At 38.2% G+C, this 22,307-nt stretch overlaps 1 protein-coding gene across 1 annotated transcript in view; it reads right to left on the bottom strand.

Annotated features, from left to right (window-relative positions):
* Positions 1 to 22,307, bottom strand: part of SLC9A9 (solute carrier family 9 member A9) — a 572,969-nt gene that overhangs the window by 185,443 nt on the left and 365,219 nt on the right. Inside the window, exon 12 of the mRNA XM_074334001.2 lies at positions 11,187 to 11,340. Coding sequence (XP_074190102.2) covers positions 11,187 to 11,340 — 154 coding nt within the window. The remainder of the gene's footprint in view (positions 1 to 11,186; positions 11,341 to 22,307) is intronic.

Below are 22,307 nucleotides of genomic sequence, written 5' to 3'. Positions count from 1 at the left end.
TTCTAAGTTTGCTAGGAGACTTTTTTTTAATCATAAATAAAAATTGCTTTTTGTCAGATGCCTTTCCTGTATCAATTTATATGATCATGTTTTTTATTCACCTGTTAATATGATAGATTTCTTCAATTGATATTAGAATACTGAAGCAGTCTTGCATTGCTGGGATCAATCACATATGGTTGTGGTGTTGAGTCTTTTTATGCATTGCTGGATTTGATTTGCTAATATTTTGTTAAGGATATTTCATCTATGCTCATGAAAGATATTGGTTTGAATGTGGTTGACTGAGAGGTTGTTGTTGGACTCTGGTATTTGGGTAATTCTGGCCTCTTATAATGAGTTGGAAAATGTTTTTTCCTCCTCCTTTTTTTGGAAGAGATTTTTAGAATTACTGTTATATCGTCTTTCAGAGAAGAATTTGCCAGTGAAACTATCTGGACCTGTAGTTTTCTTTCCTGGAAGTTTTGAACCATGAATTCTACTTCTTCAATAGATCTAGGATGGTTCAATTTATTTCTTCTTGAATGGCTTTTGGTAGTTGTCAAGGATTGTTACATTTCATCCATTTTGTTGAATTTATATTCATAGAGTTGTTCATAGTATTTCCTGATTATCCTTTCAATGTCTCTAATGACATTCCCCTTTCATTTTTGACATTGATAATTTGGATATTTTTTTCTTTCCTTTTTTTATTTTTGGTCAGTCAGTCTGGCTAGAAATTTATCAATTGTATTGATCTTTTCAAAGAACTAGATTTTGGTTATTGACATTTTTCTACTGTTCTTCTAGTATCAATTCCATTAATTTCTGCTCAGATTTTTTATTATCCTTTTGTTTGTTTGTTTTTGTTTACTAGCTTTGAGTTTAGTTTGCTTTTTTAATCTTCTAATCCTGTAAGGTTAGATTGTTGATTTGAGAATTTCCTTGTCTCCTAATATAAACATTTAGTGCAACAAATTTATTCCTGAGCACTGCTTTAGCTGCATCCCACAACTTTTGACATGTTACATTTTCATTTTCCTTTACTTCAAAATGTTTTATAATTTCCCTTGAGTTTTTGTCATTGAACCATTGCTTGTTTAGAATTGTTTAATTTCCAAGTATTTGGAGATTTTCCAGTTATTTTTTATGTTATTTATTTCTAGTTTAATTCCATTATGGTCAGAAATCACATGTTGTATGATTTCAATTCTCTTAAATATGTAAGGTTATTTTATGACCTGGGATATTGTCTGTTTTGTTGTATCTATGTGCACTTGAAAAGAATGTATACAATACTACTGTTAGGTGGAGTGTTCTATAAATGTCAATTAAATCCTGTTGATTAATGGTATTATTCAGTTCTATACTCTTGCTAATTTTTATGTCTATTGTTATACCAATTACATAGAGAGGAGTATTACAATTTCCAACTATAAGTGTGGATTTGTCTGTTTCCCCTTTCAGACTTACCAGTTTTTACTTCATGTATTTTAAGGCTATGTTGTGAGGTGCATGCACATTTTATATAGTCATGTCTTCTTGGTAAGTTGACTCTTATTATTATGCAATGTCCTCTTTATCCCTGAGAAATTTTCTGCTCTGATATTAATCCGACCACTCCAGCTTCAGTTTGGTGTTTGCATGGTACATCTTTCTTATATCTTTTCCATTATTTCATATTTAACCTACCTACATTGTTATATTTAAAGTGTGTTTCTTATAGGCAGCATATCGGTATATTTTAGAATCTTGCTTTTAATCCACTTTGGTAATCTCTTTCTTTTAAATTTAAATGTAATGTAATTATTGATGTGTTTGGATTTACATCTACTATCTTATTACTTGTTTTCTGTCTTCCCCCTTTCTCCCTTTTTCCTTCTCCCACCTTTTTTGGAGTTATTTGAATTTGTTGTGTATTCCATATCATCCTTGGATTTTTGACTATTATATCTCATTGTTTTGACTTTTAAGGTAGTTATCTAGAAATTACTATATAGATTATTAACTTTTCAGTCTACTTTGAACTAATCTTTTACCACTTCAGGTAGAATGTAGAAAACTTACTACCTTACAAGTTCATTTACCCACACCCTTTTTTGAAAATCCCATAAGAAAATGTTCAAAGTTTTTCCAACAATCATATATATATGAAAGATTTTAAGAGAAAAAAAGTATATTATATTAAACAAATATTTACCATTTCTGTTACTTTTATTTATTCCTGGTGTTCAAAGTTTCCCTCTAATATCATTTCCCTTCCATCTTAAGAAATTCCTTTGGCTTTTTTTTTTTTTTTTAATCAAGTCTGCTGGTAAAAAATTCCATTCTCACTTTTGTACAAATTTGGTAATTTCCAATAATCTGTCTTCAAGTTCACTGGTTCTTTCATCTCTCACCCTTTATTTTGCTGTTGATCCAATCCAGTGAATATTTTATTTTGGTTTTTGCATTTTCAGTTCTAAAATTTCCATTTATTTCTTTTTTTGTAGTTTCCATTTCTCTGTGGATTTTTTTCCATTTGTTTCCATTGTATTTGCTCAATTACAACATTTGTGCCATCTTGGGGTTAGTATCTGTTGATTGCCTTTTCCCTTATGAGATACTAAGATTTTCCTGGTTTTCATATATTGAGTAACTTTGGATTTATCCTGGAAAATTTGAATATTATGGTAAGTAACTCTGGCTCTCTATATGTTAAGTGACATAGGATTCTCCTATGAAGAATGTTGTTTTGTTTTATCAGGCAATCTACCACATTAGGTCCAAGATGCAAGTTTTGATTGGCCTTCCGTTACCTACGGTTCCAATGTCAGTTCAGTTGAACGTCTTTGCAGTACTAGTCAGATCTGTCCTGAACTAGTCTGAGACTTGAGTTTACTTCTCAAAGTCTTTGGTGTGCTATTTAGGGTCAGACACATGCATATACAACTTGCGGGTGAGCCCAGAAGTTTATACACAACTCTTTAGATCACTGTTCTGTACTCCCATCCCTCCATTACTATTTCCTCCACATTTTCTGGCTTCCTAAAAGCCCAAGGTTTCAGTTTCCCTACTCTGTTACATTTCCCATGGATTTTTTTTTTCTTTCAATTTTTAAAAAAATTTATTGGGGTGACAATTGTTAGTTAAGTTACATAGATTTCAGGTGTACAGTTCTGTATTACATCTTCTATAAATCCCATTGTGTGTTCACCACCCAGAGTCAGTTCCCTTTCATTACCACATATTTGATCCCCTTTACCCTCATCTACCACCCCCTCCCCCTTACCCTCCGATAACCAGTAAATTATTGTCTGTGTCTATGAGTTTTTGTTTCTCATTTGTTTGTCTTGTTCTTTTGTTGTTTTTGGTTTATATACCACATCTCAGTGAAATCCTATGGTTCTCTGCTTTTTATGTCTGACTTATTTCACTCAGCATTATACTCTCAAGATCCCTCCGTATTGTCACAAATGGTCCTATTTCATCTTTTCTTACCGCCAGATAGTATTCTATTGTGTATATATACCACAACTTCTTTATCCATTCATCTATCGAAGGACATTTTGGTTGTTTCCATGTCTTAGCCACTGTAAATAAAGCTACAAGGCACATTGGAGCACATGTGTCTTTATGGATAAATGTTTTCAGATTTTGGGGGTAGATACCCAGGAAAGGGATTGCTGGGTCATATGGCAATTCTAGTCGTAATTTTTTGAGGAAGCACCACACTGCCTTCCATAAGGGCTGCACCAATCTGCATTCCCACCAACAGTGTATGAGGGTTCCCTTTTCTCCACAGCCTCTCCAACACTTGTTACTATTTGTCTTGTTGATGATAGCCATTCTGACTGGGGTGAGGTGATATCTCATTGTAGTTTTGATTTGCATTTCTCTGATGATTAGTGATGTTGAGCATTTTTTCATATGTCTATTTGTCATTTGTATATCCTCTCTGGAGAAATGTCTCTTCAGGTCCTCTGACCATTTTTCAATTGGGTTGTTTGTTTCTTTGTTGTTGAGTTCCATGACATTGTTCTTGCTCCCAAGATTAAGTAGTGAGAGGATTAAGAGACAAAAAAAATACAATGAGAATTCTTCTCAAGGTCTCAGGAACTCAGTTGCTCTGACTGGAATTTTAGGGTCTGCCCAACTGTTGCTGCTACCATCACCACCACTCCCTCAGGAATGCCTGGTGTTGGTATGTGAGAGAATGAAAAAAAGCAACAGAAATAAACATAGGGGATTCCCCCCCACTCTTCTGATCCTCCAGAGTCCCTTTTCTTATTCCTTGTGTCAGCAAACAGAATGTATCATATCTTGCAGGTTTTTTTTTAGTTTTTTTTTATGTTTTTGTTTTTTTTCTGTCTTCCATGCTGCATAATTCTGGTCTTTGAAATGCCTTTGAGTCCAGGTCAAGAGATTTCAGAGAGGAAAAAGATGGGAAATTCACTGCTGGTTTGAGAGTGCCCTGAATTCTGGTTTTCTTCTCCAATCTATCTGCAACTCTTTACTGTTAAGAGTCCTTAGATAACTGCTACATGTATTTTGTCCAGGGATTTTAGTTGCATTCAGTGGAAGAGACATGGGAGAAAATGCTTATTCCATCTTGCCCAGAACTAGAACCCCGTCCATACCCTTTTGAATAACAAGTTCCATCTCTTGCATTTAAAATCACGTTTTTCAGACTTCATCTACTACCTAAAGTAAAGATATAACTATTCATTCAAGTAAGGCACCTATAGTGGATCATACTTTATGATAACAGTCTAACAAATTATCTTCAATAGAACAGAATGTTCATTGTCTGGTAGATTTAATAAATGGATGAAGCTTATTGATTTGATGGTCCTAAGAACATGTTGGACAAGGTAAAGAAGAACATGGCTAGTAGAAGATAGCTGGTAGTTGTCAAGATAAAGACTATTATCTCTGGAACTAGAAAGATTCTGTACACAGAAAGAAAGCATATTAAAGAGCCCAGATGACATTGAAAGCAAATTTATGAGCTGCTGATTCATAAAACTGATTATAAACCTAACATATTTTTAGGTCAACAATAGGTTGCTACACTCATCCAATAGCTCTAATAGAATATGTCAAACTAGATTGATTTGAGCCACAAATATTTGGAGTTACAAAACAGTTTTTCAGAAGGAACTATGGAAAGTAGAACATAATTTTAAATGGGGACTAGGGAATGTACAGTATAAGTCAACATTCAAATAAGTAAATTGGTTTTCTATGTTTCATGACAGAGGGTATTTCTCAGGTGTGTCAACTGATACAATATGATACAAAATATACATATTGGTACAAAATCAATGCAAAATAATAAAATAGATGTAAATTGATGATACGATGCTAATCAAATGTCAGAAAAGAGCCTAACCAATGATTATATTAAGAAGGAAATAGAAGCATGCTCTAGAAAGAATCTGAGCTGTTGGATAAATGTAATACTTTTTGTGAGCATTTTTCTTTAAGAGGTTTATAATTTTGAATGCAGAGATAGTAGCTTCCTGTAAAATTGATGAATCTAGTTATTACATAAAATGAACTGAGCTCTCCAGAGACTAGTATTTCTTTCTATCTTTTGTATAAGCTATACTTTCACAAATATAATTAATTAATAACACTTTCTATGTATGCCTGTGTGTATGAGTATATATGCCATAGGCAATGGAAGAGTGTTTGGTAAGAAAAGGCTCAGAGTTGGTCATTTGGGTATTGTGATAGCAAAATTTGTTGAGCACTTACTGTGTGCCCTAAATTCTTTTTCCGTGCAACAGTTAATCCTTATAACAATCTAAAGAGGCAGTTATTATTCCAATTTTACAAATATGAAAATTGAGACATAGAGAGGTTGAATTTATTGCTCAAGTTCCCACAGCTAGCAAGAAAGGGACGCACACAATCCACCTCCAAAATTTGTATGCGGATTTACTATAGTAATATACCAAATTATTCAACATGTACGAGACTTTGGATATAAGAAAGGAAACAAAATAGAACACAGCCAGCTATTGAGGGAAGTTAATTATATGTATTCCTTCATTATATTAAATTGACATTTCCTCACCTCATGAAGGAATACACATAACAAAGCAAGTCTGGAAGCAGCTGTGTTTAACTCTGCTATTATTGATGATTTAAAAATATTACTAAGGACAGTGCTCTCTTTACTTCTTTGTGCATGCCTATGATTGTTGCTATTAAAAACTTTGTAGCCAGTGTGTATAAACGATAAAGAAAGCACTCTAGGATGGCATATAATGGGGATGGGTCAGAAACCAAAAATAGAATTGAAAAAGTTAACTAAAATGATGATAGTGGGGACAGTGCACTAATTAAAAGGTATTCTCTCTGCAATGGACACAGGCCTGTGTGTGCACTTTACTTGTTTGGTTTGTGAAAGAAGCCAACAGCAGTCTGACTGAGGATCCTGAATGGGGTTGAGAGATGGTCATGAGGGTGACAGATTCCTATAATTCCAAATCCAATTGAGGAAGACAAACTTCCATGCTTAGCTACTTTGGACCAAGGCTGGTCTTCTTTACCTTTAACTGTTCTAGGTCAAAGAGAAAAGCTGCAGGGAACAATTTCTGTGCTATATGAGCAAGTCAACCCAATCACTCATGATGGATGAAGACTTCCTGTGTTTGTTTTCAACAAGCCTATCTTGGTTATAAAAGTACCTCTTTTTCCTTAGAGGATTTATTAATCAAGTTAGGTTACAGGCATCAGGAATAAGCTCATTTATGTAAGGCGGTGAAAGAATGCACTAGTTGGGCATGCAGGCCCTGGGCTCAGGCTGCCTGGGCTGGAGTTTGGCTCTGCAGCTGACAGCGGTGTGACCCTAGGCCACTCTGCCAGGCCTCATCCACCATGGAGGTAGCTACTGTCATGCCTATTTTATAGATGAGAGGATGAGTCATAGGCAAGTGATGTGCCTGGCACTTTATTACTTAATATTGGGCAGAGATAGCTACTCAAGAAAAGCTGGCTATTACTGTTTGAGATGTTAGAAGCCAAAATTGGGAAGCTATAGAAGTCGTCTTGCTGAAGGCACTTTCTAATGCCATCTGGAATGCAAGTTCTGTATTGCTCTGGTGTACAAGGCTTTCCCATATTCTCAAGAAAAGGGTCCAGTTTTCCTATCTGAGGGAGCCCAGGGAAGGTTTGCACTGTGGTGTAGGCTCCATTCCCATGGGTTTTGTTAGCTCAGTGTGGTGCCCTACCTTAAGCCAAGGATGGAATACCACCTTAAATTAATTACCTCTGCCAGAGAGCTCTGTCCTTTTGGTCTTTGAGGTTTATTTGTACGCATGTGTGATCATTTGGTGGATACCATGTTTCCCCGAAAATAAGACCCAGCTGGATCATCAGCTCTAATGCGTCTTTTGGAGTAAAAATTAATGTAACACCCAGTATGATATGATATATGAGATGATATGATATGATATGATATGATATGATATGATATGATATGATATGATATGATAAAGACCCGGTCTTATATTATAGTAAAATAAGACTGGGTCTTATATTAATTTTTCTCTCCGAAAGACATTGTTGGCTGGGTCTTATTTTCAGGGAAACACAGTAATTCTGTTTAAAGCTTTGGCCTCTGTAGGGCATAGCTTGACGTTTGATCTCTTGTTTCCTGGCTAACAGCAGAGCCAGTCCTTGGAGACTGGAGGTCTCACCAGTGTTAATGTATTCCACAGAAAGGAAGATACCCAGAATCCTAATCAAGAAACCATCCTACTTTCTTTTACATGAATACCTCCAAGATAATACTAGAAGAATCTTTTTTGTTTTTCTTCTCTAAATTTTGAGAAACAAAGTACTGTGTTTATTTCAAATGGTACATTAAAATATTTTATTATTTTTAAAAGAAAATTAACAGCTTTAGGATAAGAAGTTGGAATGTGCTGTAGACAAGACTTATTTAATGGAGAATTTGCTGCATATATAAAGATTATTCTGAGATTCTCTAAGCACAGGATCATTGCAGTTTTACAGTCATTTCTATCAAAGTGCAATTTGTATTAATGCTATCATATTTTACCTTACATAAAACACTTTATCTGCGTCCTACTGTGGTAGTTTGTGGCTGAATGGTAAATTTTATAAGGCTAAAAACAACTCAAGTTTTTGGTAAGCAACTCGAGTTTACATACCTAATAATTTAAGAGAAAAAAATGTAGACTTGAGAAAGTCAAGCAGGAAAGGCTATGTAAAGTGTAAATAAATCATATACCAAGTGAGCACGTTTGAGTTCATTCAATATCACATTTGCATTCCTGCCCCTTGGGCTTCCCCATTTGTTATTTTATTAAAGCTCCAATTTATTTACATTCTGGTATTTTATGGAAAGAGTCTGATATGAAAGTTGGTGAATGAGACATTATTCTGTAAAGAAGGAAAGGCTTGCTAAATATAATCTAAAAGGTAGACAACTGTCACTTAACAGCTGGTAACGAGGATTTCTCTGATACGTTCCAAGCCATGAGAGAGGAGTGGAGCATATGATGGTATCACTGTCACATGGTTGACCCAAATTTATGTCACACTATGTGTTCGTGTGCGCACACACTGACTTGGGGTCCTGTTCTTTCATGTCCACTGTATTGTGTTCTCTTCCGCTCCCATTACTCATGCACAGTGACTTTTCCTCCTGGAGTCAGCCCCTGCCTTCCTCCAGTACAGGTGCTAAGGAGTTTCAACCGAAGGCTCAGGTGAGTCTGACCCTGGGCAGCCCCAGTCAAACCTGGCAGTATTTAATATTAGCCCATCTCTGCTTGGGATTAGGAAATCTAAAGCAGCAGTTCTCCAAGTGTGGTCCTGGACCTAGGGGCATCAGCATTGCCCCTAGGTGGTAGAATGCACGTTCTTAGGCCCTGACCCAGACCTCCTAGATCAGAAACACGAGCAGTCTCCAGCTGGCTCTGGTGCTCACTCAAGTTTGAAAGCCATTGGTTTCAACTCAGGTTTCCTGCCTGGATCCTGTCTACCTGGGGTGACTTCCTGGGTAGTCATGTCTCTAGGCACTTCAGTTTTTTTCCTCTGAATTCCTCGGGACTGGCTCTCTGCCCTGATTTCAGATGAACTCTTGTTCCCAGCTGAGATTCCCACTTGCCTGTTAGACTGCAGCCCCGTCAGCTCCTGTCCCTATACACGGGCCCTGCCTTTATCCCTCGCCCCTTCTGGCAGGTGCCTGAATCTGGCATGGAATCAGCTGGGCCATTGGGAGCCTGCAGTGATAACATCCCACTGGGGCAGTTCCACAACCTGGCAACCCATGAGGTGCTCCCAGCAGGCCATGAGAACACTGGCTAAGTTGATCTCCAGGGCCCTCACCTGTGGATGCTGTGGTCGACATCACTGTCTTTCCCTATGAGGCCCTGTCCTGTGATGTGCATAATTCTTCTAACCTGCCTACAGCTCCCTCACGATCATTGCCTCTCCCAGCGGACCTGGATGTTAAGAGACTGCATGAGTTCAGATATCTATTAGAAGTCAATGGACACCTCTGGAAACCACTATAGGGGAGTAAGGTAAACACTTAAGGGTAAAACACATAACTGATTTGGGGACAACCTCTTCAGCTTAAGAAAGACAACAGGAGAAAATAAGTCATATTTGCATTACTTAAGAAAATGTTGATATCACGTTTACTTTCTGAATATTCTAATTTACCTGACAGGGTATTTAATACTTTTATCTTGTGGGAATTGGTATCCTCTAACTTTTGTTTTCCAAGCCCTAATTTTTCCATGCGTGAATCTACCTACTGCATTTTATTTTCCAGAAACCTGAAAAAATCGCTATCTCACTAACAGTTCACAGGGGATTCAGTGCTGTAGAGTGTAATGCAATATGTGTGCTTAGCCCTAGGAGCCTATGGGTAGCCACCACTGTGAAAGAAATTGCAGTTCACATTTATGTGCCTAGAAGCAATTCAACAAGCATTTCATGCCACTCTCCACTCACCTTCGGTCAAAGCCCTTTTATGCATTTAGTCAATATTCACAGAACCTCAAGAGGTCCTTTTTTCCTTGAATTTGGTTTAATGCATAGCCATTTGGTCCAGTTTAGGCATAAGGTTTCCTATACTAAACTTCTTACACTAAACTTCCTGCTTCTGCTTCCTCTTTATCAAATGGATAGAAAATGATCAGTAAATGCTTAACAAAAGCAATTTACATTTGTGATTATATTCATTTAATTTTTTTGTGTAGCAATTATTTGTTCAGTCCTACTGTGTGCTAGGCACTATATTTGTGCTGGAATAACAGAGTCCTTGCCTGTAAGAATCTTCTTGGAAGTTTTGCAGTCAGATGGATCTTTTCCTGGCAGATATGGGAAGAAATTACTTTACAGAGAGTGGGCAGGGACCAGGTAGGGATGGTGTGATTGAGCAAGATGTATGGCTTTGAGTAATAAAACGTGATATGCCTAAAATACTATTACATTCTGGAATATGAAAATGAGGATCCAGGTCAAAGAAACACTTGACTAAAGATAGCAACATTTAAAAATAGATTTACTCACTTTCAGAATTGGCACCAGCTACCCATTTTTGTCAAATTGTGCAGTACCTGCATCTTTCATTTTTATAGAAATCACCTTCCAGGCGTTACTAACTGGAGGGTGCCTGTCTGAAGACTTGACTCCTTTTTTGTCTGAGAAGTTGTCTAACTTGTGTCTATAACATCCCTCAGGCGAAACATATGGCTCACTAATCAAGTATGTTTAAGCATTTCCTGTGTCCCTAGTTCTATCATAAATGCTGCGAGGAATTAAAAACAAAACAAATTCACTTTTTCCTTGGCATTACAGATTTTTCTGTATAAATCCTATTGGATTGTGAGTATCTTGAGGACAAGACCTGTGTCTTACTCATTTTTGTAAACTCCCTAACACATCACAATGTACTCAATAAATAGTGTCGAATGAAGGAATTCATAGAGAAATTAATTACTCTCTAGGGACGGACTGTAAACAGACACCACCCTGAGGTTTCTCGGAGTCTTGGAAAGGTCAGTTTAGTTGGTGACATGTCATTTTGTTTCACCTTGTGAATGAAGGTCAAAATTCCCCCAGGACAAGTTAGTGCGCAGACCTGCCATCTACTCCTGACCAAGTCAGCAACACCAGCAAAGGAACAGCTCAGCCAGCTCTGATCCTGATTTCCTTGGTTGCACAGCGCCACTCACCTGATCTGAAGCCAAGTCAGCATGGGGGTCGTCCCCCCTCCAAACACCCAGACTGTGAAGAACACAAGCAGCAGTGTGGTGGTGAACATCATCTGCTTGGGCTGAGACTCTGTGTCCCGGATGGCGAGGGCAAATGCTATCGCTCCTCGCAGACCTTACAGGGAAAACCGAGAGGAGAAAATCAACATCTGCACTAATCTTGTCCTCATTTAATTGAATTTAGCTTTATAATTTGCTAACAAACACAATTGCTTTTTCAAATTAAACTTTTTATTTTGAGATAATTGTAGCTTTGCAGGCAGTTGTCACACATAATAGAGACTTAGTGTGTGCCCTCTCCCCGCAGTGATAACATCTTGCAAACTCTAGCACGATATCACAACCAGGGTTTTGACACTGATACAGTCTAGACACAGGACACTCTCATCACCACAAAGATCCTATACGCAGCCCTTCTACAACTACATCTACTTCCCTCCTGCACACTTCCTCCTTAACTTCTGGCAACCAGTAACCAATTTTCTATTTCCATAACTTTACCATTTCAAGAATATTACATAGATAGAATCATGAAGTATGTAGCCTCTTTGAATTGTCTTTTTTCACCCAGCATAATTCTCGGGGTATTCTTTCAAGTTGCCAAATGTATCAATAGTTCATTCCTTTTCATTACTGAGTGATACTCCATGATATGGATGTTTCTGTATGTTGAACCACCCATCTATTGAAGGACATCTGGGCCATTTCCAGTTTGGGGCGATTACAGATAAGGCTGCTGTGTGTGTGAACGTTAAGTTTTCATTTCTCTGAGATAGATTCCCAGAACTGCAATTGCTGAGGCATGTGGTATTTATATATTTTAAAAAGAAATTACCGACCTATTTTGCAGAGTGGCTGTACCATTTTACATTCCCTCCAGCAATATATGGCATCCAGTTTCTCTGCATCATCACCAGCATTTATTGTTGTCACTATTATTTTATTTTAGCCATTCTAATAGGTGAGTGGGGAAAAGCTTATTCTGCTTTTAATTTGCATTTTCCTAATGATTAATGGTGTTAAATATTTTTTAATGGGCTTATTTGTTATCTTTATTCCCTCTTGGGTGAAATGTCTCTTCATGTCTTAATATTATTTTCTAATTGGATTGTTGGGTTTTTGATTGTTGGGTTTTGAGTTCTTTAAATTTTCTAGATGATAGTCCTTTGCTGGATATATACTTTGTAAATATTTCTTCCCATTTTGTAGCTTTTTTGTTGATAAAGTCTAATCTGTTGCTTTTTCCTTTTATGAATCATGTGTTTGAAATAAAGTCTAAGAACTCTGCTTAGATCTAGGTCCCAAAGTTTTTCCCTTATATTTATTTATTTTTTCCTAAAAGTTGTATAGCTTTACATTTTACATTTAAAACCATGATCATTTTGAATTAATTAATTTTTCTATAAGGTATGAGATTTAGGTTGAGGTTCACTTTTTTCACCTATGGATGTTCAATTGCTCCACAAAATTGCTTTTTTGTCTTTGTCAAAAATCAGTTGGGTGTATTTGTGTGGCTCTATTTCTGAGTCCTCTGCCCCATTCCATTGACCTATGTGTCTGTCCTTCTAATGGCAGGTTACCTTGATTACTGTAGATATTTAGTAGGTCTTAGTATTGAGTCAAGTGATTCTTATAGTTCATTTAAAAAATTATTTGAACTATTCTAGGTATTTTGCCTTTCCATAAAATTTTAGAATAATATTGTCTATATCTAAAAAAAAAATCTTTCTGGGCACATTTGCTTTTGAAAAATCAAATGTGTGGAGCACTGAAACATAATAAATAAGTAACTTTGAAGAATTACTCCAGCCTGAGTAAACACTTTTACAAAGTCTATAATTTAAACTAACCTATTAAAACCTGATTTTTTCCTGTTTTATTTTTTCTTCATTAATAACAATATGCTAATTGAACTTTTATGAATCCACATTAAATATATTTGCAAGGAGAGGCATTAAAGATTAAATGCCAAAGTTTCAAATCCAAGTGTGATGGCATTAATAATGACAGAGACTTAGAAGAAGAGTAAATAAAAGCACAGCAGTAAAGTAAAAGTTAAAATGGAAGGTAGATCTCTTGGGTAACACAAGACTTGCGAGACATTTACGGGTCCTGTTATATTAGGTAACAGGCCAAATAAACATTTATAATGACAGGAAGTATAAGTCAAAGAGCCAGTAATTTGGTTATTTTTATAGAGAGGTATAAATTGCATACATAAAATTTTAGTATCATATAAAAATATAACATTTTTATATTTACTAGATTTCTAAATTTCCAAATCTTTATTTATACATTAAAATAATTTTAGAAATTGAATACAGGGTAGGATGAGGAAAACTCTAACTAGCCTGGGTTTTATCCCTGGGTTCCCAACTTAGAATATAATGCTCTTTTCTTATCTCCATGCTGAGAATATACAAGAGACAAGTGGCATAAAAGAAGATCCAAAGGGCTAGACTAGAGAGATTTAATGTATTTTGCCTGACACAAGAAAGCCTCAGCAAGAAAGGAACATGCATTCTGATTATAAAATACCTCTAAGGAACACAATGTAATAGAAGAAGGAAATTATTCTAAGACTCCATGTAGACAAGGCAATGGCCTGAAGATAAAAAAGATAACATCTGAAGTAGATATTAATAAAAGAAAGTTCTTACACATCAGAAATTCTGAACACTTGAGATGACTGCACTCAACCAGGAAAGTCCCCACCAGAGATGTTCATGCACTCAGACCCAGCTGAGGACCAGAGGGGGATGTTAATAACCTTTGATACAGGGCGGGGGGGATAGTTTAATAATGTTTCCTCCAGGAAATACAAATGGTGTCATTAGGGAATGAAAACTCAAGGAAACAGTCTTGCAACTGACTTCTGTATCTGAGGAGGGAATTTACAGGCCAAGTAAAGCTCATAGCGGTGTTTAATCACAGTTCCAGACTGGGGATAGACGGCACTCTTTTTATTTTTCTCTTTTCCTCAGGCTCACATTGTTAGAATGGCCATAAAGGAGTATTACCCCCAATTAAGTAGTGAGTATTTAAAGTATTAAGTGATGAGATTCTAAGTATTGGTTTTTATTATTATTATTATTTTGTGTGTGTGTGTGTGTGTGTGTGTGTGTGTGTGTGTGTATTTGTTTACTTGGTCTTTTTGCAAGAAGAAAAAGAACAGAGACTGGAATAAGAGTTAACTTGCTATATCAGGCTTATTGTAAACTCTTTCATGTTAGATATCAAAGACAAGGAAGAACACAATCACTTATCTTCCTAAATATGTTTAATAATATATTGCTATTATGTTAAACTAGCCTAACTGCTCTTACATCTAAATTATCTCTACATGAGCAGTTCTTGGTTTTAAAATATACTCAAAAGATTTCTGTTGTTCTGGCTTCTAAAAATATATATATCCTATATATAAAGCTCTCTATAGGATGTAATATAGAGATCTCTGGGGGGAAAAAAGTGCAGCCACTGACTTGTACTTGTGGCAGGTTGAGAAATATTGCTAATTAGGGCCAGACTCTAAGATGTTGATAAAAGGATGCCTTCTCTATATGATGACCGCCTAAAAAACCATGGGGTGTTTTGGGAGAAGGGGTCATCTGTCTGTAGTCCTGGTCACGTGTGGCACATATGGCACATGTGACACATGTGAGATGGCCGGGCAGCACAGGAAGCATGAAACTGAGGTGAGGTTGCTAAGTGGACAAAGTAAAGCCAACTTAGAACTCCAGATAAGAACTATTGCCTATGTCCCACTCATCATGTGTGATTCCGAAGTTATTTATCACACATGTGGAGCCTAGACAACTGTCAAATCAATGGCCATTCATTACTTCATTCAACATGTGTATCTTAGTCAGATATAACAAAATACCACAGACTGTGAGCTTCGACAAGAGGTTTACTTCTCACAGTTTCAGAGGCTAGGATGACCACGATCAGGGTGTGCATGTCAGGTTCTGGTGAGAGCTCTCTACCTGGCTCGCAGAAGGCCATGTCCTCACTGCGCAAGCTCTGCGGGGTCTGTTCTGATAATGGCCCTAATCCTAGCACAGGGGCCCCACTCTCAGACCTCATCCTAACCCAATTACCTCCCAGAGGTACCATCTCCAAATGCCATCATATAGGGGTTTAGGGCTTCAACATATGCATTTGGGTGGCCATGATTCAGTCTGTATCACTGTGTACTGATTACCTGCCTGTGCCCATGGATGTGGGAAACAGAGAGCTTTAGGATTGAAATCAGTTAGTTAGGCAATCAGCAAAATACTAGAAGTGAAAAATTTATGTTGACTTTGGAGTTTCTTTCACCTAATCACTATTTCCAAAGAACACACAGCATTTTGCTTAGAAACTCAGGAAATCCAAAACTCATTGTCAAACTTGTGTTTTGTTTCATTTTATGGACATTTTGGCTATTTGGATTACCTTTCTTTAGTTTTGGTCAACTAATGGAAATAATTCCATATTTTTGAGACTTGATAGACTATACAATTTTATTTTAGATGGGTTTACTTCGTAGAGATTTGACATATTTCATATACTTAGTTGGAAAATTAGCATCATCTTGGGGGAATAAAAGAATTATCTGCCTTTAATTGTGGTTTCTTTTAAAATTGGCCTCTAAGGGATCCTTATGTTAATTATGTTGATGTACTATTCATAACAATAGAAGATTACTGAACTGAGGAAAGCTTTCTAGCAAGAACCCCTGCCGCAGAAAGTGTGCAGCTTCCTGTTTATCTTTAAAGAGTAAAAGTGAAATTTAATCTGTTATACATTTGCAAATGTTTCCTGAATGAGTAAAGGCTAGATACAGTTACATTGAAATCAAAGAAATATAAGTGATTTTTATTGAAGGCACAAAGCAATAGTCAGAAACTAAACATTTATTGAGCACGTACTATGTACTGTCCATTACACAAGACACGGTGGGGGGAGGTGTAATGATGAGGAAATTTGGGCTCCTCTATCCTAGGACTCATTGTCCTACAAAAATGACTCTCTGCACAGGTAAACTGTAATAAGGTGGATTAGAGGTGTGGTGTATCCTTTGTATGTATAGTCTGATGAAGAAAAAGCTAAGATTGCTGAACTTCCTTAAGGCCCAAATCATGACTGCTGACAACAGATGTGTAATGTTTAAGGCACTGAAATCATTGGTGGGGTTAAAGAGGTCTTTGCAAACATGGCTTTCGATCCCTGAATCACTTTCTCCCATTCAAATTCTCTCCAGTTCTTTCTCCTATAACCCTCACCCAAACTTCACCTAATTTCAACTGCTATTCAGAGCTCAGCTGAGCCACTGACTTCCCTAGGACGCCTCCTCTGAGGTCTGGGCTGGTTTCAGCTAACTTACATCCCTAGTACAAGCTGTGCTAGCCCGATCAGGGAATCCATGACATTGCATTGTAACTGGATGGCTCTTTGTTTAGCTACACCTAGAACAATGCCAAACACATAATAGGTGCTCAGTAAATATTTGTTGAACAAATCAGTGAGTGGATGGATGTTCTGATTGTTTGTGATTCAGATTACATATGGAAAAGTAATTGATACTCACTAGTTCAATGCAATGGTTGAGTAATTGTTTCTTCAAGTTTAGCTTCGGCCCTTTCCTGTTTATTGAGACCGTGAAAGCCTCATATTGAGAGTCAAGAGACATGGGACATGCTCTTAGTCTTGCCCCTGACAGGGTGCGTGATGATAAGCGGGTTGCCTTATCTGGATCTGTGTCGTCTCATCTCAAAACGGAGGTTTTAAGACTAGACTTGTGGTTTTCAACTAGAAGTTCACGTCAAAGTTAGCTATGGAACTTAAAAATAGATGCAGTTATTGGCGCCAGTGTCCTACCTCTACAGATGCAGCTTCAGCAGAGAGTGAGGCACATGACAGCCCAGGCTCCTCTCACTTGCCTCTCTACTGCCTTGGTCCAAGGCCCATCACCTCACACCTGACTGTGCCCCTGACAGACACTCTGGTCTCTCGGCGTCACAGCCTTCATCCTCTCCTCCTTCCAGACTATCCATGCCCCTTTGAACAGTTTCCTCAAAACCTAGCTTTCTGAGGTTCACCAACCATAAGTGGCTTCCCACAGCCCATAGAAACCCTTCAGAACCTCACCCAACTTTTCCCACTTGCCTGTTCTTTACTGAGAACTTTTCATACAAACAAGGTGGACTTCTCTCTTCCCATAACAACTGTTATCCTTCCCTGTGTGTCATGATCCACTGTTAACACATTGTTTCACTTCTTTCTGCCTCTGTTCCACCCCCATGAACTTTCCCTAGAATACTCCAGTCCACGTGTTCCCTCTTTCTTAAAATCCTATAAAACATATTACTCATGCCATTTAATATTGTTTATGTCATTTAACATGTTACCAAATGATAGTCTGAGATAAATCAGTAGTTTAATGTGATCTGTTCTTTACACTGAATTTTGAATCTTTTAAAATGTTGGAATTACACCTTCTTTTACACAGCTCTTATATCTCTCTTCGTACCCCAAACATGAAACTCAGTAAATGCTTTTAAATTGAACGATTACAGTGGTTTCAGATCCTCTAGATATGAGGTGGTGATAGTCAAATATTCATTCCTTCAGTCCTTCAGGCTCCAGGGGATAGCAGTAACCAAGAGATGGTCTCTGCCTTAAAGGAGCTTCCAGATTAGTTTGAAATAGATAAAAATATAACTCTCTCTCTCTCTCTCCATATATATATATGGTGGGGTACGAATCATGTAGGGTAAGAAGCTAGAGAATGTATTTATGGGAAGGGTGGGGTGGGGTGTTTAGGTGGTTAGAAAAGCCACTCTGGTTAGGTGACATCTGAACAGTGACTCTAATGGAATGAGGGAGAGGCCATGTGCATATCTACAGGAACAACATTCCAGGCTTCTGGAACAGTAGGTGCAAAGGCCCTGAGGCAAGGATGTGCCTGGCTGTTGGAGTAGCAGCAAAGGGGCTGGTGTGGCTGGAATGGAATGAATGTGGGTGGAGGGGGAGGGAAGTGGAAGGAGATAATACCAAGGAGGTAACAGCCAGATCCTGTTAGGTTCTTGAGTAGCAAGGCTTTTGAAATTTATTTTGAGATGAAAAGTTTAGGAAATTTTTTGGCAGGGTAGTGATATGATCTGTCTCATGCTTAAAAGGATGCCTCTGGCTCTGCTATGTAAAACGGATTTCCAGGCTGGAGGTAGAAGGTCAGCGAGAAAGGCTGCTGGATTAGTCCTGGCAAGAAGTGAAACGCGATCAGACAAGGTGGTGGCATGATAGATGCTGGAAAAACGTCAAAAGGCAAGAATGTGTGCTGATAGGGGAAGAGGGGATGAGAAGAAGAGAGAACTCCAAGAGTTTATGACCTGTGTAACCAGAAGAATTGGGACAACTGTGGGAAGAGTGTGTTTGGGTGTATGGGGGAGATCAAGGGTTATGTTCCGGCCATGAGCTCCAAGATGCCTATTAGTTTCAAACGCAAGTGGAGAGGCTGAGTGGGCGGTTGGATCTAACAGTCTGAACTTCAGGGGAGAGGTTAGTCTTTACACTGGAGAGAGTGGGAAGATGGCTGGAAAGTTTAATGCTTGAGGTGCAGGAAGATAAAATGTATTTTAAGCCAAGTCTGTTCCTGCATCCAGGCCTTTGTACACACCACTCCTCCCACCTCCAGCTTTCCTTCCAGGCTGCCCCTGGCTGCTCGCATCGTCTCAGTCCTCAGAAGGGCTGCCCTGACTTTCTAAGTGACCTCACTTTAACCTAGGTCTTTTTTTGTATGTCTTTTATTGCACTTATCATCATCTGAAATTTTCATGTTTATGTTTTAATCTTAAGATCTGTGTCCCTTCACAAGAACTCGGTAAGAGAAGACTTGCTGCTAGATTGGTGCCTCTCCTGGAGTAAGCTTTCCTCATGCATTGCATGAATAGATGAGGGAAAGGTCATATTTTGCATCTGAAACACAGCTGGAACCCAAATGAAAATGAGCAGCAGATGGACAGGAATGCAGAAATGTCCCTGAGAATCCAATCCATTTTTTAACAGAAATGTCCCTCAGACATTTGGGATATAATCCATTGCAATCCCTTTTTCCCTTTCATTTCAAGTACTGTGAGGGGTTTGATTTCAAAGATTTAACACATCATTATCATTAATCTGATAACTCAAACCTTAATTTAGGTCTACAATTCAATTATGCATTGCTTTTACCCTTGCTGAAGTCCCATGACCTTGCAAAGGATAACCACTTTCAGCTAAAATGTCAGTTTGGTTCAAAATACATTTTCCAGGATAGTACAGCCTTGCCACACAGCTCCATTTTCAGTTCAACACCATTTTGTCACATAGAAGTGAAGCCAACACATTGTTTCATTGGAAAAGCCTTCTGCATTCAAAAATAAATTGAGTTTTTCTGGAGACTAAGTCTGTGTTAGGCAAGCAGAACTTTCTTTCCTTCATCTTTCTCCCTGAGCTTGAATCATTTAAACTTAAGGCCACTGAAAAAGAATGCAACATAACTTCAGTATATTTTTGCATAATATGAAGTTTGTTTTTGGATGCCTTGGGCAGTCAGGAAAGGTAATTGTAAATAAGATTAGCTCTGTCACACCTCTAAGTCAACATGCACAGATGCCTGTAGCTTTGGAAGTTTATTTTTATGTAGGTAAGGTAGATGTGGCAGTTAACTATGGAATTATTCTTGCTACTAGCTGAGATCTTCAATGAAAGATTTCAAGAGAAAGGCTAAAAGAGATCAGAGAAAAGAAAACATCCTATGAGCAGTACACAACTTGTGGTCAGGTTGTGTTCTAAAGGACAAGTTATAAGTTTTCTGTTTAGACCAGTGGTTCTCAACATGAGTGATTTTGTCTCCTAAGGAATATTTGGCAACATCTGGAGACATTTATGGCACCAACTGGAGGTGGTGGTAGTGGGGGGCACTACTGTTAATGTAGTGGGTAGAGACCAGGGGTGCTGCTAAATATCCTATAATGTACAAGACAGCCCCCAATAAAAAATAATTATCTGGTCCAAAATATCAAGTTTCTGGGCTTGAGAAACTCTAAACAATGGATTGCTTTTCCCAGAGGAGCAATGTTATAAATGGTGATACTGTTCCTACTGCAGCAGGCTGTTCTGACAAAGGTGGCAATCTGTCCACCAGAACCCATTCTTATCATACGTGGTATGCTGCTATAACTGCATGAGCTGCATTTCCTAGCACCTCTTCCAGCTACATATAGCCATAGGGCTGGTTCTCACCAGTGAAATGAGAGCGACAGTGATGCGTGGAGTTCCTGGGTCAAGACTTTTATTAAGAAGCAGCTGTCCTTGCCCCAGTCTTTCTTTCCCCTTTTACCGTCATGGTGTGTCCTTAAAGCAGGGGTTCCCAAACTTTAGCTACATCAGAATCACCTGGAGGACTTTATTCAGCCTCGGATTGCCGGAGTCTATCCCGAGAGTGTCTGATTGAGTGGGTCAAGGTGGAGCCGGAGAATTTGCATCTCTAACAAGTCCCTAGGGTGATGCTGATACTCCTAGTCCAGGCACCATACTTTTAGAACCCATGTCTTAGGGAATTGTGGTGCTACAAAATAGAAGGAGCCTGGTGATATCTGAAGCATCATTTGGAAAATAGGACTCTTTTTCCCCGTCCCCATGTTCATATCAATCCTGGCCTTAGAGCATTTACTACTGTGGTTCAACCACTGAATTTTGGGATCCTGGTGTTCCAGCAGCTCAGCCTATCCTAAGTCGCTCTATATCCACTTACCCTACATCTCTCCCCACATGTCCCTATAGAATCACAGAATAGTTATTAAAAGATAAGGAAATAGGGGCTGGCAGGGATGGAGTGGTCAAGGTTACATAATAAATATTATAGTTGGTTATTCAATCTGTGTTTTATCCCCTCTATTGAATCCATAACAGAGACAAAAAACATGGTTATCTTAAAAATTTGAATTTTAAGGCAATATATGAAGAGGAAAAGTTTCTTCCCCTTTCCTAGGCAGGAGATCAAACTGAGGCAATATTTTGAAATAGATGTTTTGCCTTTTGCTCCCCTTCCCCAACTCTCTCTCTCTCTCTCTCTCTCTCTCTCCTTTTCTTCCCTCCTTCCTTCCCACCCCTCTCTCTCTCTTTCCCCAGCATCACTGACATTATGTTACCCCTCACCCAACCCCCAGCCCAGGCCACGCCAATCTAAAACGACAGGATTTTTACTGTCCAGTCAAAACTCTCATTTTCTTGTGCAGCCCAAATGAACATTCTGCCAGGAAGAAAACAATTAGAAGGAAGAAATCTGTTCAGGAAGGATAGCACACTATCCTCCTAAAAGTCATGTGTTGAAATACTTATTAACATGTGTACTTTCATGTTTATTTGTAGAATTTAATGGAGCTCCAGGAAAGTCCAGTGACATTTTTCAGGCACTAGGGGAAGAGTGTGGTAGATGGGACCAGGGATCCTATAAGGGGGCGCAAGGCTGTCATTCATAGGCTGGGCACTTGCCTTTGTGTCTTCTTCTGCATTCATGCAGATCCAGGGTCTCTAAAAGTCCCTGGTGCTTTTGGAAGAGGCTTCCAGAAAGAGTCAGTGGGAGGCTGGGCTGTGAGGTTGGGTCCCAGCCCTATTCACAGAGGTCTGGTCTGTCTGTGAAGGACTTGGTTGCCTAAAGAGCATTTGAACATACCCAATATATCAGGGTTAATGCCATAAATTCCTAAAGTACTTAATGACCGTATGAAAATTTATCACAAGGCATTTTTAAATGTAACTGCTTCTTGCTCATTTGCATATATAACTTATTTGAGTCAATCTTAATGACTTCTTTTGAAGTCTAGCCACACAATCCAGGGCAGAATTAGGATTTGTGCCTGGCCTAGACAGGCTAATTTTTTGAAATTGGTTCACATATGTGGATAGTTTTCTAAGGTTATGTCTACATAATGCCAGAGCAAGCAATTAGTAAGCAAATTCAGGATGAAATATGAAAAAAAATAATATAGTCCATTTGTTTGTTTCAGTGGACAGACAGGTTACTTTGGTTCAAAATATCATTCAGATATTTGTGAC

The sequence above is a fragment of the Rhinolophus sinicus genome, chromosome 17 (assembly GCF_057876585.1).
Source record: "Rhinolophus sinicus isolate RSI-liver-muscle chromosome 17, RSI-T2T, whole genome shotgun sequence".
Classification (NCBI taxonomy): domain Eukaryota; kingdom Metazoa; phylum Chordata; class Mammalia; order Chiroptera; family Rhinolophidae; genus Rhinolophus; species Rhinolophus sinicus.
Note: the sequence above shows the minus strand (reverse complement) of the source record. Positions and strands in the feature narration are given on the sequence as shown.